The sequence below is a fragment of the Scomber scombrus genome, chromosome 2 (assembly GCF_963691925.1).
Source record: "Scomber scombrus chromosome 2, fScoSco1.1, whole genome shotgun sequence".
In the NCBI taxonomy this organism is placed as follows: Eukaryota; Metazoa; Chordata; class Actinopteri; order Scombriformes; family Scombridae; genus Scomber; species Scomber scombrus.
This window is the reverse complement of record NC_084971.1, coordinates 18,606,003-18,622,909: the sequence shown is the minus strand read 5'-3', so window position 1 is coordinate 18,622,909 and position 16,907 is coordinate 18,606,003. Positions and strand designations below refer to the sequence as shown.

Sequence of the window (16,907 nt, the reverse complement as noted above, 5' to 3'; positions counted from 1 at the left end):
CTTATGTAAGTTAATGGGATGGACAAAATGTTAAAAACACCATTCAATAATAATAATGCACCGTGGCAAATTATAAATGCATTACTTTAGTTTTAGAATTTGAGTCCATAAATATTGTTTAGTAGGCTAGATCATGAATGTGTTTATCAGCATAGTCGTATTGCCCAACACAGACTGGCACATTTACTCTTGATTTCAACATATCTACCTGGGTTACAATTTTACATTTTTTGAACAGTTTATTCCAAATTAGGCCAGTTCATTATAAAGCATTTTCATCCCTGAACTGGGAGAAAAACGTAAAACTATAGCGTATTTTGTAAATATAATCATTGATAACATTATTATCATGTTGGTTGTAACTATTGTCCCCACTACGACCAATCATTGAAAAAACGAATCGCCTGCTGCTGGTGTGTGGAGAGGGGGCCCTCTATCTGATGTGATTATTTTCCTTCAGCTGCTCTTTACATGTAGTTAAAACATACCTCGGCCATTTCATCCTACCATGAAGGTTACGGAGAGAGACTTGTCTGTATGAACCCTAAAAGGAGTCAGAAGACCACACACACATATACATATGTAATAAATAATAATAATAAAATACTCAGTGTGCAAAAAAGCGCCAGCAAAAGTGCACAGCAGTATCTAAAAAAATATCTAAAATATATAACACCTAAAAAAAGAACCTGATGATTATCATTTTTAGTACATAAGTATCCTATGTAGGACTATATAAGACGTCAAGGTGCTATGTCTTTTCACAGTGTTGTGGTGCTTCAGTCACAGTATTTTCATGAACACTCACATACAGACACATATACACACCATTATCCATCCTCACCATTATCCACCGATCGACTTCCCCAACATGCCACCCAGCTTCTCCACTTCCCTTTCTTTTCAAACCCAATTACCAGGAGGTCGCACAGCAGACTGGGATTCCTCCATTCTGCAAAGCACAGATCACTGGTCACCAACCTCTCTGGGCCTCTGTGGCTACCTGCAATGGAGCTGCCCCTTCAGTCTGTTACCCAAAAATGTTTAGAACATTCCCAGCTTGTACTTGGCACACGTGGGCTATCTCTGATGGGTCACACCAGCTGGTGGCCTTTTTAATCTGCTGATCGCCAACATCTGTGACCTGGGAATCTCAATGTATTAAAGTAATGCCATTTAAGGTTACCCACTGCCAGTAATGTACTGATAATTAAGTTCACAGTTCAATCTGATAAAGAAGAAATGACCACTGATTTACAGAAAGTCACTCAGCAAATTTGTGAAAGTTGTTGATATGACCTCATGATGAAATACTGAGGAGGAGGAGTGATAGAAGCCTGTGTAAAAACAAATGTAAAGGTAAAGTAAGATCATCCTATCTAAAAGTTAAACATTAGAGTACAGAAGGTAACTCTGTGTCCTGTCCTCATTGATGGGCAGATTTTTTCATGAACTGAGGAAGATCCTGGAAATGTCATTGCAGTTCAAATATGATTTTTTTGGTTCTTTAGCTATTTAGTTTCCAAATTATGAACACAACAGATGTCTATGACAAATACCTATTATTTGTGATTTAAAAATAATATTTGTACAAATGACATTTCTGACCATGCAAGTACTGAAGCTCTAAGGATGGTGGTGTGGATCTGCCTGTTCGTCAGTCCAACTTTAATCCAGACTGAAATAACTGTCTACTATTTACTGCCATGAAAAGTTGTGTAGGTATTGAAGGTCCCCAGAGGATGAATCCTGATAACATTTCTTTGACTTTTCCTCTATTGCACAGGTTAACATTTGTGGTTTTGAATAAAATCTCTCAACAACTAATGGATGTATAGCTGTGACATTTGTTATAGACATTCTGTAACTCTCCCTAACTTGATAATAAGGAATAAAAAATAAAAAAAATAAAAATAATTAACACAAAATCAAATAGCCACCGAGGCCACTATGGAATAAATCTTACACAGGGGAAATAAGACCATTGTCCAGGCAAGAATGAAGTTTTGTGTGGTTTATTTCTCTCTTCTCTTGCCCTGGTAAAAAACTATAAACCTTTCCTGGTGCCTACTGGTTCTCTACCTGCCTACCTATGTGAATAGATTCACCTAGTGTGCTCAAGCTGCCCAGTACCTTTAAAACAAAAGCATCAACCAGTTCTCAAATTAAGGAAAAATGATACTAATGCTATAATCAAATTCAGTTCAATTGTATTCTTCAAAACGAAGCCGCAACAAAAACTAAATTAGCAGGTCATGAAGGATATGTGAGAGGTTTGTTACGATGATGTTTAACAGTTTGTGCAGCATCTTTCCCTCCACAGTGTATCCATAGTTATGAGTACACAACCAGCCTTCCACATCAGTTTCATTAATTTGTTTGTGACACATTTATTTTCAAAAGTAGGGGCTGGAGCATTCAAACAAACTGGTCTTCAAAGTGTTAGCTTTTGTGTATATGGTTTTACATACTTTACAGGGGAATGTATGTTATTTTCGCATCAAACCATTGATCATCCAAAAGCCATGGAGAACTTTCTCTTTGCAAGTGGACCATATATACGTATATATGTTATTGTCACAAAAGCAGACCCAAATGCAGAGACCAAAAGCAAAAGCAAGGCTGATGAAAAACGTCTTACAATGTGCAGGCAAAAAAACAAAACAAACGCTGGCTTGGATGAGCAAAAAACAAGACACGGATGACACAGACGACTCAAGACTGAACATAAAACTGTATTTAAATACAAACTAATCAGACAACAACACAAGGGTGGGAGGCTGGGAGCTGATAGGATGGGAAAGACACTAGGAGGGCCAATGAGAAAAGATGCAGGGCAGGTTTGAGGAGGAGCACATGAACCCAGGAGGAGTGAACACAGAACACAGAAAACATAACACCCCTGAATAATGATCCAGCCATGAAACAAACTGTCCCAGAGTACATAATTCAAGTACACAACACCATAAGCTAATCAAGAAAGCAAGAAAGTCTTTCAAAGAAATGAAAAAAGTGAAATAACATAGACGAAGAAAACCAAGTGGTCCAAAGCCCTGGGCAATGTAAGAGCGACACAGTAAAACCAAAATTCAAAAACATTCAATCCATGACAATTATAGTGTAACCATCAGGGTTGGGAAGGTTATAATGTAATAGGTTACAGATTAGTTACCCTATTTAAAATGTCATTAGTAAAGTGACTATTTCAATTATTTAATCAAAGTAATGTAACTTATTACATTTGAGTACTTTTTGGTTACTTTTCTAATTTTCTAACCGATGCTTTCAGCTGTTAGGGTAAGTGTACCCATTAAGCCGACCAAAATCTAAGCTCAGGTGTTTTTCATGGATACATGGATTCATGGACATAATTTATAAGGGAGATTATTTCTTACGAATCAAGATTTATCTCTCATTTGAAAATGTATATTAGTTCATGTAGATTTTGTAATATAAAATAAATATATTTTATGAAAAAAGTCAAAAGTCTGGCATGGGCTTACTTGGATACATATGTGCTCCAAAAAAGGTCCAGGTCATGATGTATTTACAAAATATAATATTGATTTCACATAATAGCCACAATTCCTCTCATCCTCTATGCCGAGCTGAGGCAGCTCAGGAGGATGTTCAGCCACAGACTCATCCAACCACGTTCTTCAAATTGCTTCAGGGGCTCTTTCATACCATCAGCCATCAGACTGAACAACACCACAGCGCCCAGTACCTCCCACCCACACTAATGTTTGTATATTTGTATTTAGGATTACTGAGATGGTTTTATTGTTTATTTAATTAAATTGTTATTTTATTATTACTTGGAAATACTGTTATGTCAATTTTGAATTACCCCCTAGGGCATCAATAAAGTAACCCTATATACCCTATATACCTATATATACCTGTATTAAAAATGAGCAAAATCTTAAAGGTCTGACTTCAGATATAACCCCCTTTGTAGTCATCAACATTTTCATAAGTAACTGTAATTTAAGTACACATTTTTTCTCAATAACTGTAACAGATTACAGTTATTTATTTTGTAATAAAATTACGTAACGCTGTTACATGTTAAAAGTTAAAACATAATCTTAGTTGTTTCTGAAGGGTAAAGGCAGAAATAGTTTTAAAAATGATGACATTATATAAATTCGGGATATTAAATTGTGATGAAGTATTCCTAGGGGCTACCTTTGAGAAAATGATATTTATATTTTTTAAATTATATTAACACTTTATTTTATTTTTTGGACATTTTTGAAAAAACAAAACAAAACACACGCCGAGTGACGCACACACGCTCCCGGTTGTGCGTGCGTCATCTCCAGGCGACCGCAGAGAAACCTGCTTCGCGCCAAGCATTTGTGGGAATCTCTTTTACTTCTTTGACAACAAACCTGAGCCCAAACTACCAAAAGACGAGTCCACAATGGTACGTTACTCAATTAAATTATGTACTCGCTCTGACTGCTGGCTGTCAACATGAACAAAGCGGTTAAATAAAGTGAAAATTGTCGTGTTGTCCTGTTAAGTTTGTCCGCTGCTGTTTAAACGCAAATCACCTGCGCAGCGTTAGCTCTAGCTTAAGAGGATAAACTTAGTCTTAAGCTTGTAATTAAAGTTAAAGAAGAGCACATTAAGACCATCTTTTGCGCTGTGATCATGTTATAGTTCACATTTGCCTGTTGTTTTGTTTAAATGATGCACATTTTACTGTATAACCTGACTTTACATCTGTCAGAAAAGGGAAATCTTATCGCTGGAAAAACATCGATTTTTCATGCAGCGTGTGGATGATAATTATCTGTGTTATTAGTCATCAGAAAGTCTTAAACTAACCATACATGTTGTCTGTGTGCACGCAGGACATCAGGCGGTTCTTTGCACCGACAGCAGTGAAGCCTGTGGTGCAGAAACAAAATGGAAACCACAAAACAGACGAGAAGAAAAATAATAGTCCTCTTTCTTCAGACGAGGAGGTGAAAAAGAGAAAGAAAGAGACCACAAAGGTGAGCAAATAAATAATGTCACTTTCTGCCACGACTCCGAAGTTAGCGTTCAAATCGGGGGTTAAGGGAAAAGTTGAAGGAAACATAAAGAATGAAATTTAGCACCACTTACACTCATAAACATTATGCTGTTCAAACCCATTTTCAGATTTGAAACCTTTATTTTGCCCGTGAAAGCTGAAAATGGGTGGTAGCACTGCTTGTTTTCTCTTATTCAGATCAGATTAGGCCAGGTCAAAAGTGGATGGAAAAATAGCAGTGGAATCATTTTGGTGTTCACAAATATAATAAAGGTCTCACAAATCTTAAATGGTGTATTAATGAATCTGTGAAGTCTCCTTGTTAATCTAGTCCACATTTGACAAGTCTTAGTGTACTGGTTTTTGATATGGACCTACTGTGGTCTGAGTGGAAAGTGAAATCAAATTTTCAAGTTCAATCAAGTTTTCTTAACCAAACAAATGTTTCACAAATCTGAAAGTGGGTTTAATTTTCATTAATACTTTTGCTATGATCTTATTCACTTTTTCAAATTTGAACTTTTCTACTTTTCCTTGTAGTAACTTGAACCAAACCAGAATATGAAGCTTACTTCAGTGTTCTTTCTGCCTCCTTCTTGTAATGAGTGATCATCTTATTCATCAGTTTATTTTTGGTTTATGTGCTGCAGGTCAAAAGCTCCAAAATGGAGGACAAACGCAAGAATAGTGAGAAAAAACGGAAGAAGCATGCAGTCATAGAATCAGGTAACTATATAATCCTCCTGTACCATGATGTTGATTTACTGCAGTTTGTGCCTCGTTTGTCTTATCATTACTGTCTAGTCAAAGAGGTAAGCATCAGTTTTTCTGAAAAATAAATACCCGGCTATCTTTGAGGGTTATTTTACAACTGTCACCTTTATTTTAAAGGTAATTCTTGCCTAATCAGATTGAATGAGCATTTTATTTCAGTTCATTCCTTCTCTGTTATTTCTCTATGTGATTCGCTGAATAAATTTGAGATGTGTGTGGTTTCCAGAATCCTCAAAGACTTTTCTGTCTGTCTTCTCCATCTGCTGCAAGATAATTTGTTTCCAAAATCATGCTGATTATTTCTTAACCAAGAGTTTGCATTGATGAGGGAAGTTAGGAAGCAAGTAAAAAATCTTTTTTGTCATGCAGTGATAGGAATAATTTCATCCAGGCGGTTTGAGGATTCTAAAAAAACAGCTTTTGGGGTTTTCTTTTTCCAATACTTGCAAAGCATTTATTTTGCAAAATGAGGACGTCGAGGCACAAACTGGGGCTACTTCATATCAGCTGTGATAATCAGCTTTGCTTGTTGCTCTTCATCCTCACTGAGTCTTTTCTTCATTACACATCTTCGCTTTCTGTCTGTGTGTGCAGACTCAGAGGAGGAGAAACCTGCACGAAAGTCAAAAAAATCTCCCAAAGAGAAACAGAAGACCAACAAGGCTGAGCCCCCTCCCAAAAAAGATCCTGTGCAGTATGTCTCTGAAACAGGTGACTTGGGCGACTTTTGGCAACATGACATAAAATCCTTATCTTTCCTGATTATCACGATAACGAGAGGAAATGATATATTTTAAATACACCTGGGCTTGAAGATTTTCAGATTTTACAATGGATCTGTTATTAATTGTCCATCAGTTTATTTTTTAAAGTATGTATTAAAACCAATAAATGTTTCAGCAGTGAGAATGGAAATAAATTGGCAAAAAACATTCCTGAAGTCATGTTTTAAATTGTGGACACTCAAATGTTTAATAAAATGAGATTCAGATGGGTCTGGCTGAGTTGAGGATTTATTTATATTTTGACATTCCTCTTGTTTTGGTTGTAGACTCAGACAGTGACAACTTTCAGTCCTTGAAGAAATCCTCGAAATCCAAGCAGAATGGCACCACCAAACCGACAAAGTCAGATGCAGACAGTGCTCGTCGAGGTGTCAAAGAGGGGGTGAAGTCACCTGTCAGGACCTCCTCTGCTCAGGGTAAAACCAAGGTGAAGTCTCCCTCTGTGCTTGCCACTCCGAAGTCAGCTCCGCCTCCTCAGCCCAAACACACCCCCACCTCAGTGCTTGACTACTTCGGCAGCACGACTGTTCAGCGCTCAGAGAAGAAACTGGTGGTCAGCACCAAACGGAAGGCGGTGAGTTGACAGAGAATTTCCTGTTTTCATTACTTCTCGTCAAACCCTTTTTAATAGTCTCATGTTTGGCTTTTTCATGCAAACATCAAGGTCATGGCTTCCTGAGTGGCACCCATTTAACCTTTGTCAAACGAGAATCCTTTTACAACACGTTAACTTTATAAAAACTCATCTTCTCCTCAGCAAACTCTGGACACAGACGAGCTCAGTGATGAGCAAATCGCCCAACAGCTGCAGCTGGATGAGGACATGGAGGTAGGCTGATCACTTCAACAGCAGATTGTTGATTAATCAATTATTTGGCATTTAGTTTGTCAAACAATTAATTCTTTCAGGCATTTTTCAAGTAAAAATTAAAAAAACGTGCTCTTGTTCTGGGTCCTCAAATGTGAGCATTTTATGCTGTTCTTTTATACAGCTAACCATTATTTTCATTATTGATTAATTCGTCTATCTTTTCCTTAATTGTTACCAGAAAATATTTGTATTTGAGAATCTGGAACAAGTGTATTTTGGCATTTTTTCTTTAAAAAATGACTCAAGGTGATTATTGTATTTTCAGTATAGTTTGCGATTAATTTTAGTTGTTGATTAGTTGGCTGATTATTGTTACTTTATCAACTAATCATTGGTCTGTCAAATAATTGATTAATCATCACAGTGCAAATACAATGGTAATCTCTTTCTCTGTGTATTTTAAACAAGCATTTTGAATGTCATGTTGGGTTCTGGGAAATAATAAATAAACTTTTCAACATTTTACAGACAAAACGTTCAATCAGGGAAAATAATCCGTGGGTTAATCAATGATTTAAAAATAAAATAAAATAAATAAGTGCAGGGCAAAACTTCAGGACTTTGGAGGCTGGCCTTTTTTAGAGATTGTATATAATGATATAACATTTGCTTGAATGTAAAAATCCCAGGAGCAAAAGAAAAAATGTGACAAAGTGTAATGTTCAGTTAAAACCTCGTAGCACTGAGGTTGTTCATAGTTTGGCCTTTTCCTTCTCAGTTCTCATGCTTTTTGTTTTCTGTGTCTGTCTTCAATCAGCTGGAAAAGCAGGTCCATGAAGACGAGGAGTTCGCCAGAACTTTGGCCATGCTGGATGAGGAGCCACTGGCGAAAAAGGTGATGAAAATAACAACATAAAGGCACATGCACTTTTAATATCAGTGTTTTATTAAATATAATTTTGTGTGTGTGTGTGTGTCCTAATCCAGGCTCGCAAAGGCTCTGATGAAAAACAAGACCATACCGCATCTCAGAAAAAGAGCAGCCCATCAAAGACCAACCGAAAGGACAGTATGTCGGAGGATGTGATTAGTCCATCTCCGAAGAAGGACCCCACTTCTGTCAAAGCCAGCTCCAAACTGGCTATGATGAAGAAAAAGAATGATGAGAAAGATAAAGGTGCAAAGAGTCAAACACCCATTTTGGCCACAAAAATTAAAATCTCTCCCAAAAAAGAGCCCCTCGCTTCGACGAGCTCGCCCATGAAGTTCACACCCAAGACAGCAACAACACCCACCGCACTTAAAACTTCTCCCAAAAAAACAGAGGTGAAGCCATGGAAATAATCATGTGTCAGTTAAAATGCATCAAATCCAAGTCCTGGTAGACTCAGTGTCCTCTTCTCTTTCTCTAAGTCTGAGCAGAGCACAAGTCCCAACGACGCAGAGAAGAAGAAGGCCAACTCTACAGCTTACAGGAACTTCCTCAACAGAGACGGACCACGAGCTCTGGGCTCTAAGGAAATCCCAAAGGTAACACAGACACCAGTCTGCAGACTGCTGTGTAAAGATTTGTTTGCTCCACCTTCATCATGTTCTTAATCGCTGACTGTTTACTGTGGTGTGTTTGTGTTCTCCAGGGAGAAGAAAACTGTTTAGAGGGCTGTGTGTTTGTGGTGACGGGGGTCCTAGAGTCAATGGAGAGAGATGATGCCAAATCCCTCATTGAGCGCTACGGAGGCAAGGTGACGGGCAACATCAGCAAGAAGACCACTTACCTGGTGCAGGGCAGAGACAGCGGAGTGTCGAAGCTCGATAAGGTGACCAACTCTCACGTCCTTTGCAAACCAGACGAAAAGATTCAGACCAAGAGAAGCATTTCCTGAAGAAAGTGTGAAAGAGAGTGTGTGATTGTGATTGAATGGCTTGTTGTTGGGGCTGTTATAAATACAATGGATGTGTATTGGATTGTTTTTGAAACTTAACTCAAAACGTATAAAAGTTATCAACAAGATAACATTTACAAAGAATTTTCACAATTTGACATACCAGTCATCTTGGTAACCTCAAACACACTGTGCCAGTCAAAAGTTTGGACACGCCAATTTTCAAAATAGCTAATTTAACATATCAAATTACACACGTGGTGATATACATCTGTCAGCCACAACATTAAACACACTGCTGGATGAAATGTTGACTGACCGATATATTATTATATATGACATCATTAGATTATTAATACTAAAGCATCTGTGTATACGCAGCATGTAACTGTTGTAGCTGCTGGAGGTGGTGCTGGTTTCAACACATTATATACAGTTAGCTAGTTTAGTCCAGTGGTTCCCAACCTAGGGGTCGGGCATCTCCAAATGGTTACCAGATAAATCTGAGGGGTCATGAGATGATTAATGGGAGATGAAACTTTTTCTCTAATCTTTGATTTTTGCTGAAATATTGGATCTTATGGACATCTATTGAGATAAAACCATGTGAGAAGTTTAGAGGGAAAAATCACTATTTGGTGGAGCTGTTAACAACTCATAGACATCTGAAATGTGACCCAGACTACACACTGCCTTTTTATAAGATGTCAAAAGCCAAAAACGTTGGAAACCACTAGTTTCATCTTTAACAACATGACAACAACTTAAACTGTCAAATAAATGCAGCTGAGTAGAAAGAACAATATTTTCCTCTGAAATGTAGAGGACTGGAAGTATAAAGTAGCATAAAATGGAAATACTCAAGTGAAGAATGGCGGACGCAGCGTGATGCACTCAGCAGTGTTCTGTTGGCACTTGTGTTACTTTGACACGTACCACCTACCTAAACATTGCTGCAGATTAAGTTCATTCCTTTATAGCAACGATACTTTCTGGAGGCAGTGGCCTCTTTCTGCAGGCAACGCACACTGCAAAAAATGTTCAGGAACAGTTTGAAGAACACGACAAAGACTTCAAGGTGGTGTTGTGTGCTTGCACTTAGGCGGAGAGTTTGGGTACCAAGATCATTAATGAAGATGATCTACTGGAGCTGATCAGAACCAAACCGGGAAAGAAGTCCAAGTACGAGATCGCAGCAGAAGCTGAGGTCAGCATGCAGAGTATCTACTGAAATCCAAATATCATGCTGTTAATGAAGAGTTAATAAAACATGATAAATGAGATCATTCATGTCAGGATGGGATATATTTTTGTGTTGTAACCGTTTTGTGGTGTTTTCTTTTTCCCACCTGTCACTTAGAGCAAAGCCTCAAAGACCAGGACTCCCCCCAGCCAGACCTCAAGGAGCACCCCCAAAGCCCAGAAGATCTCTCCCTCTAAGGGTAACTCCAGGTCCCCTCACACCCCGAGTCCCTCAAAGACTGGCCTCACACAAGGGCACAGAGCCAGGACCGAACATGGTCGCACCCCACCTGGAAGAGGCTCAGGTCACATGGCCCGGAGGGAGCTGGGCCTTTCTTCTTCTACCTCTCCATCTTCAGCCCCAGAACCATCATCCCCATCAACTACTGGGGAGGGTGCCAGTCTGCTGTGGGTGGACAAGTACCGCCCACAATCTCTGAAGGCTGTGATTGGCCAGCAGGGGGATCAGAGCTGTGCCAATAAGCTGCTCCGCTGGTTGCAGAACTGGCACAAACACCACAGCGGGAATGCCTCCAAGCCAGCAGGTAGCTTGACACTTTAGCTCAATCTGTATTCTGAGGTGTGTGAGCGTAATTCAGAGAAACAAAATGAACTAGAATCCAAAGTTAATTTTGTTTCAGTGAATTTATCCCTGTAAAGCGGATCTGTGTTAAAGTACGTGTGCTTTTTGCTGTTTCTCGCTGTACAGCAGCAAGGTTTGGTAAGTTTGGAGGAGGAAAAGATGATGGATCAGGCCACAAAGCTGCTCTGCTCTCTGGACCTCCGGGAGTGGGGAAGACCACCACTGCTGCCCTCGTCTGTGAGGTCAGTCTGAAAACACCCACAGGAAGATTTTAGGCACACTTTGGTGCTTTTATATTTGTTTTTATCTCTCCGAGCTGGGGCAAATAATGTCTTGTACTTGAACATTTTGCTTTGATCTCAGCCTCCTTTTGACTCTCCGGTGTGTTTGTGTGTCGGTCTGTAGGAGTTGGGCTTCAGCTACGTGGAGATGAACGCCAGCTGCACTCGTAGCAAAAACAGCCTGAAGGAGGTCGTCGCAGAGTCGCTCAACAACACTAGCATTGAGAACTTCTATAAAGGTGAACCCTTTTATTTGATGTCTGTCTGTTGCACCTTTAAACCTACAACAGGCACAAAAATGAAAAATGCATATTATTACTTACGTTATTATTAATTAGTATTATGTGTTTAATTCAACAGATTTAAAATGTTAACTTTTTTCATTCATCTCAGTTAAGATATGTCAGTGACTGTTACTTAGCATTAATTGTGTTTGTGTCACCAGAAAATACTTTTTGTCAGTGGAAGGGTTTCATTCATGATACAGCTACAGGATGTTTTACATATGATGTAACATCACTGCTGTGCAACCTGTCCCTGTGATGCAGTGTGATGATTTATTTTCTCAAGGGGGGTAGGCAGGTATTGATTCCTTGTAATTGAACAGCATTGTTGACCTGTGGTTACATCTTAAAAACACGGTACCTGCAAAGTAAACCCAAAACATTTTGAGATAGGAGCGGTTTACAAAAAGTGTGCAAAAACATCTCACTGCAGGAAACATTTGTCATTTCTGTGATAGCGACGTTCCCAGGTACTGACAGAAAAGGTGATAAAACTATTGAACATGAAACTGTTAAAGTGTAATTATGCAGCTAAATTTAGTGAATAATGTTTCAAGTTTTTTTTTCATGTTATGTTCCTTTTTTGTAAAACTCCCATGTGATGGTTCATGTTCTTGTTGGTGTGTGTTTTGTAGGCACGTCACAGACAGTGAGCAGTAAACACGTCCTGATCATGGACGAGATTGACGGCATGGCTGGCAACGAGGATCGTGGAGGAATCCAGGTGATGTCACATTTGGAAAAAAACTTGAAATTTTCATGGAGAGATCTTCAGTTTGTCCTCTATTTCTTTAAATTTTGGTACTCACCTCTAACGTTTGCCTCCTGTAGGAGATGATCGGCCTGATCAGGAATTCCAAGATTCCCATCATCTGCATGTGCAACGATCGTAACCACATGAAGATCAGGTCACTGGCCAACTACTGCTTCGATCTGCGCTTCCAGAGGCCACGAGTGGAACAGATTAAGGTACTTGCACACACAGACATCTTGTTTCAGATCTTCACATCTGGCAGTAACATGTATTCTGCCATTTGGGTTGAAAAAACAAAAAACGTGCGGATACAAGATGCACAGAAACACAGACTGAATCCAACTTGATGTCTGCAGACAAATTACAGGCTGCGGGTGTTTGGATAATTGCTAAAAATGAGCTGGCAGTATTAAAGAGAAAAAAAAGCTCATGAATTGTGAGGATACTCATTAATGGAGACCAGGTGAATCTCGGAGTGTTTTCTGCAGTAGACTAGTAGATTAATTGTCTGTTACTTTTTTTTTTAAATTGACATTTTTTAAGGTAAGCTTTTAAACATATAAATATTGCTCAATTCTTATGGGGATACTGATTCTTAGCTAACCAACCCTCCACATAATTACTTTCCTTCTTTTCCTCAACTTGTATCTTTTTTTTTTCTTCCACTCTTCAGGGAGCTATGATGTCCCTCGCTTTCAAGGAGGGTATCAAGATCCCGCCTCCGGCTCTTAACGAAATAATCCTAGCCTCCAATCAGGATGTCCGACAGGTAAAGAAGACGAAACACATAAGTTCATTCATACTGAGATGATTGGCCACCCTGTGTCTCCTCTCACCATGTTTGTTCTCCAGGTGATCCACAACCTGAGCATGTGGTCGGCCAAGGACAAGGTGATGACGTATGACCAGTGCAAGTCTGACGCAGCCAGTGCCCGCAAGGACATGAAAATGGGGCCTTTTGACGTTTGCAGGAAGGTGTTTATCTCAGGAGAGGAGAAATCCCAAATGAGCCTCATCGACAAGTCGGACCTCTTTTTCCACGACTACTCGCTAGCGCCACTTTTCGTCCAAGAGAACTACGTGCATGTTCGGCCAGCTGCAGCTGGGTGAGGGAGGCTAGCAGTTTTATACCCGCTTCCGGTCTTTATGCTAAGCTAAGCTAACTGCCTTCTGGCTCCTGCTCCATTAAAGCTGCAGTATGTAGTTATGAGAGTACAACTTCCAGGTCCCTCCTCCTTCCTCTCTGCTGTGCTGGCAGCTCTGCCTTCAAAGCCCCACTCCACAGAGGAACCTGCTGTGCATGAGCAGTCTTGTAACCACAGTAACAGGAAGCCTGTTTGACCTAGTGAGAGAACAGCAGGTGATGTGCGGGGGAGAGGTGCTGCCGAGTTCTTGCAAATCACATTATGGCCACTGGATGGACCCACAGACACCAGATATTTTCACATCTTATCTGTCTCTTATTCTACTTTCAGAACATAATGACAATTTTAGCAAATAAAACACAAAAATAGTTCCATACTGCAGCTTTAACGCACAGACATAAGAGCAGTGTTGATTTTCTTATCTAACTCCCAGCAAGAAAAAGAAGTAGCATATTTTCCAAAATGTCAAACTTTTCCTTTAATGTTCCTGCACTTGCTGCATTTTTTCTCTATTTCCATCAGCGGTGATCTCAAGTCCCACCTGGTGTTGCTCAGCAAGACTGCTGACTCCATCTGTGATGGAGACCTGGTGGACAAACGGATCCGCTCTGGGCAGAACTGGTCACTGCTGCCCACCCAGGTAACACACACACATGCACACCACACACATAAACTTAAGGGATTAAAATGGAATTAAAGGCATATTTTTACAGGCTATTTTTCATAGTCTTAAAGATTTTCCCATGAACAGCATATTGAAGGTGTTGTGTTCTACTTTATATCACATTTGTTTTCAGTAATTGGATTTAAATTACTGCCTGTGTTATACTGTAACTTTAATTAATGTGAAATTTGCCATTTACTTACTTTATTTTTCCTCTTTAAACATTTCAACATATCAGCCTCATGTACAAAGCATTATGTCACCAGGGCTTCTTTATTAAACTAACATTAATAACATCAAACATTAGTGACATTAATATCTCCCAGTGTCTTAAAAAAAGATTGTTTTATAATTTTGAAATCGTCTTTACATAATTATGAGTTCCACTTTTGTACAATTACACAAGTTCAAGTGTTTGCCCACCAGAGATTCATCACTGTTTTGGTCTGCGTGTCTGTTTCTAGGCCATGTATGCCAGTGTGATACCAGGTGAGCTCATGAGAGGCTACATGAGTCAGTTCCCTACTTTCCCCAGCTGGCTTGGCAAATACTCCTCCACCAACAAACATTCCCGCATTGTCCAGGATCTGGCCTCGCACATGGGTTTAAAGTGAGTGGGACGTGCACCACTGTTTTCCAGCTGTTTTTACACATACTACAAGTATTTCATTTGTTTGGCTCCTGCAGGACGTTGAGCAGCAGGCAGGCGGTGAACCTGGACTACCTGTACTACTTGCGGCAGTCGCTGTTGGCCCCACTTCAGCAGCACGGAGCGGAGGGCGCCAGTCAAACTGTGCAGCTGCTGGACGACTACCAGCTCGTCAAGGAGGACGTCGACAGCATCATGGAGATTAGCATGTGGGGCGGACAGCCAGACCCCTACTCCAAACTGGACTCTAAGGTCAGTTTGACACACAGCTAGTTCATATCGTTGTGATTGACTCACAGCACCACCTTGTCTCAGAGAAGCTCAGATGTCGGTGTTTCCCTGGTTGATCCGACACAGTGAACCCTGATCCCAGTTTGCTGTTTGTCTCCTTCCAGGTGAAGGCAGCTTTCACACGCGCATACAACAAAGAGGTTCACCTTACGCCGTACTCCCTGCAAGTAGTGAAGAAGGGTCGTCGGGGCGGCGGTGGAGAATCGGAGCAGGGAGGGGAGGACGTGGAAAAAGAAACTCAGGAGTCTGAGGACGAAGCTGACGGCCTCAAAGCTGACGCCATGATCAAAGTAAGTGTGATCACAGCATCCAAAGCTAACTTTTTCCTTTTTGTTTTGTTTTTACTTGGCAGCAGCTGTTTGAATCTCATCTGACTTTTTCCTCCTTGCAGCAGAAGAAAGCCAAACCCACCAAGGAGTCAAAGAAAGAGGATTCTGGGAAAGGCAAGGGCAAGGGCAAGGGAAAAGGCAAAGCTAAGAAATGACGACTGACCAGTGAAACAAAACAAACTGTCCCGGTCTGCCTCCGCCCTGACTGACTGATACGTTTCTCTGCACTTCCATCGATCCTTTAACAAGCATCACAAAGTCATGAAAGTGGTCTTAAACCTTGCAGGTAACTCATCTGTCCCCCATCCAAACACTTGACTCTAATCACACCGCTGAGAAATTACTGTATTTCCTGTTTTATAGTTCCTGTAACATTTCCATCAGATTCTCTACACAGCATCTGTTATCATGTTTGTCTGTTAGTACCAAATCAGGACTGTGTTGTATTTCCTCAGCCATGTATTTGTAGTCCAAGTGTTGAATCTGTAAATAATGTGACTTTTTTACTATGGTATAGTTATACTTCTGCTTTTGCCCTACAGTTAGCACTGATGACCATTTTCATGTAAATTGCAATTTTGTAAAAATTAAGAGAAATATGCTTCTTGTGAGTCTGGGTTTTTTTTTTTTTTTTACAAAATAAGACACACCAACACGTTCCAATAAGTTGAACACTTATTTTAAATCAGATAAAAGACACAGTGAAAATATACCATACACTCAGATGAAATTACTCTTCTGAAGTTCATTTTAAAACTTCAGAAGTCAGTAAAAAGAAAAAGAAAAAATCATGTTCGGCATGAAAATCTAGTCAGTCACAGTCAGTGCTACTTTACATCATCAAATAAGTGTTATAAATGTGTATGATTGATGATGATAGTACATTATTGAAATTATAAATAGTATATATAAATTCCAACATGCCACAAAAAAAAATGTTGAGTGCCCAAAAACTGAAAAACAGACAAATGAAGAAAAGTCTCAAGCTATGCTAGCAGCACTGTGGCTTAGTGATGCCTGCACTTTAACACGTCCACAATGAAAATGCTAACATTTACTAATTGACAGCAGTCATGTAGGTACTCGGTGTTAGTACTGGACAAATTAAAATGTTGACCTCATGGTGCTAGAAGAAATGTTAATGATTCAGGAAAGTTATGAGACTTAGACACATCTGATGGTTTTTGAGAGATTTCAGTCTGGTCCAAAGTGGTGGATTGACTGAGTGATGCCATCCTCAGAGCCACGCAGCTGACAGATAGAAATAATAGTGACAATGGCCGATAAATAGCTGCTGAAGTTGAGGAACGTCAAACTGCTGACTACAGATGCTGAGAAAGTGAAAACCATGAAGATGTGATGATTATATTTGAGTAAAAAAAAAGGAAAAAGTGCTAAAGAGT

The 16,907-nt window shown here is 39.7% G+C and overlaps 1 protein-coding gene across 1 annotated transcript; it reads left to right on the top strand.

Moving 5' to 3' along the window:
• Positions 1 to 4,328: 4,328 nt before the first annotated feature.
• On the top strand, positions 4,329 to 16,069 carry rfc1 (replication factor C (activator 1) 1). Its single transcript, XM_062429574.1, has 23 exons — positions 4,329 to 4,432; positions 4,866 to 5,009; positions 5,680 to 5,755; positions 6,398 to 6,514; positions 6,855 to 7,162; positions 7,346 to 7,417; positions 8,217 to 8,294; positions 8,387 to 8,725; positions 8,813 to 8,929; positions 9,037 to 9,216; positions 10,385 to 10,489; positions 10,643 to 11,069; positions 11,234 to 11,349; positions 11,513 to 11,627; positions 12,308 to 12,396; positions 12,504 to 12,641; positions 13,100 to 13,195; positions 13,279 to 13,532; positions 14,094 to 14,211; positions 14,700 to 14,845; positions 14,923 to 15,136; positions 15,280 to 15,465; positions 15,567 to 16,069. Exons 1-23 carry the CDS (start codon positions 4,430 to 4,432, stop codon positions 15,657 to 15,659), a joined length of 3,531 nt encoding a protein of 1,176 aa, XP_062285558.1. The 5' UTR covers positions 4,329 to 4,429; the 3' UTR covers positions 15,660 to 16,069.
• The last annotated feature ends 838 nt before the right edge of the window (positions 16,070 to 16,907 follow it).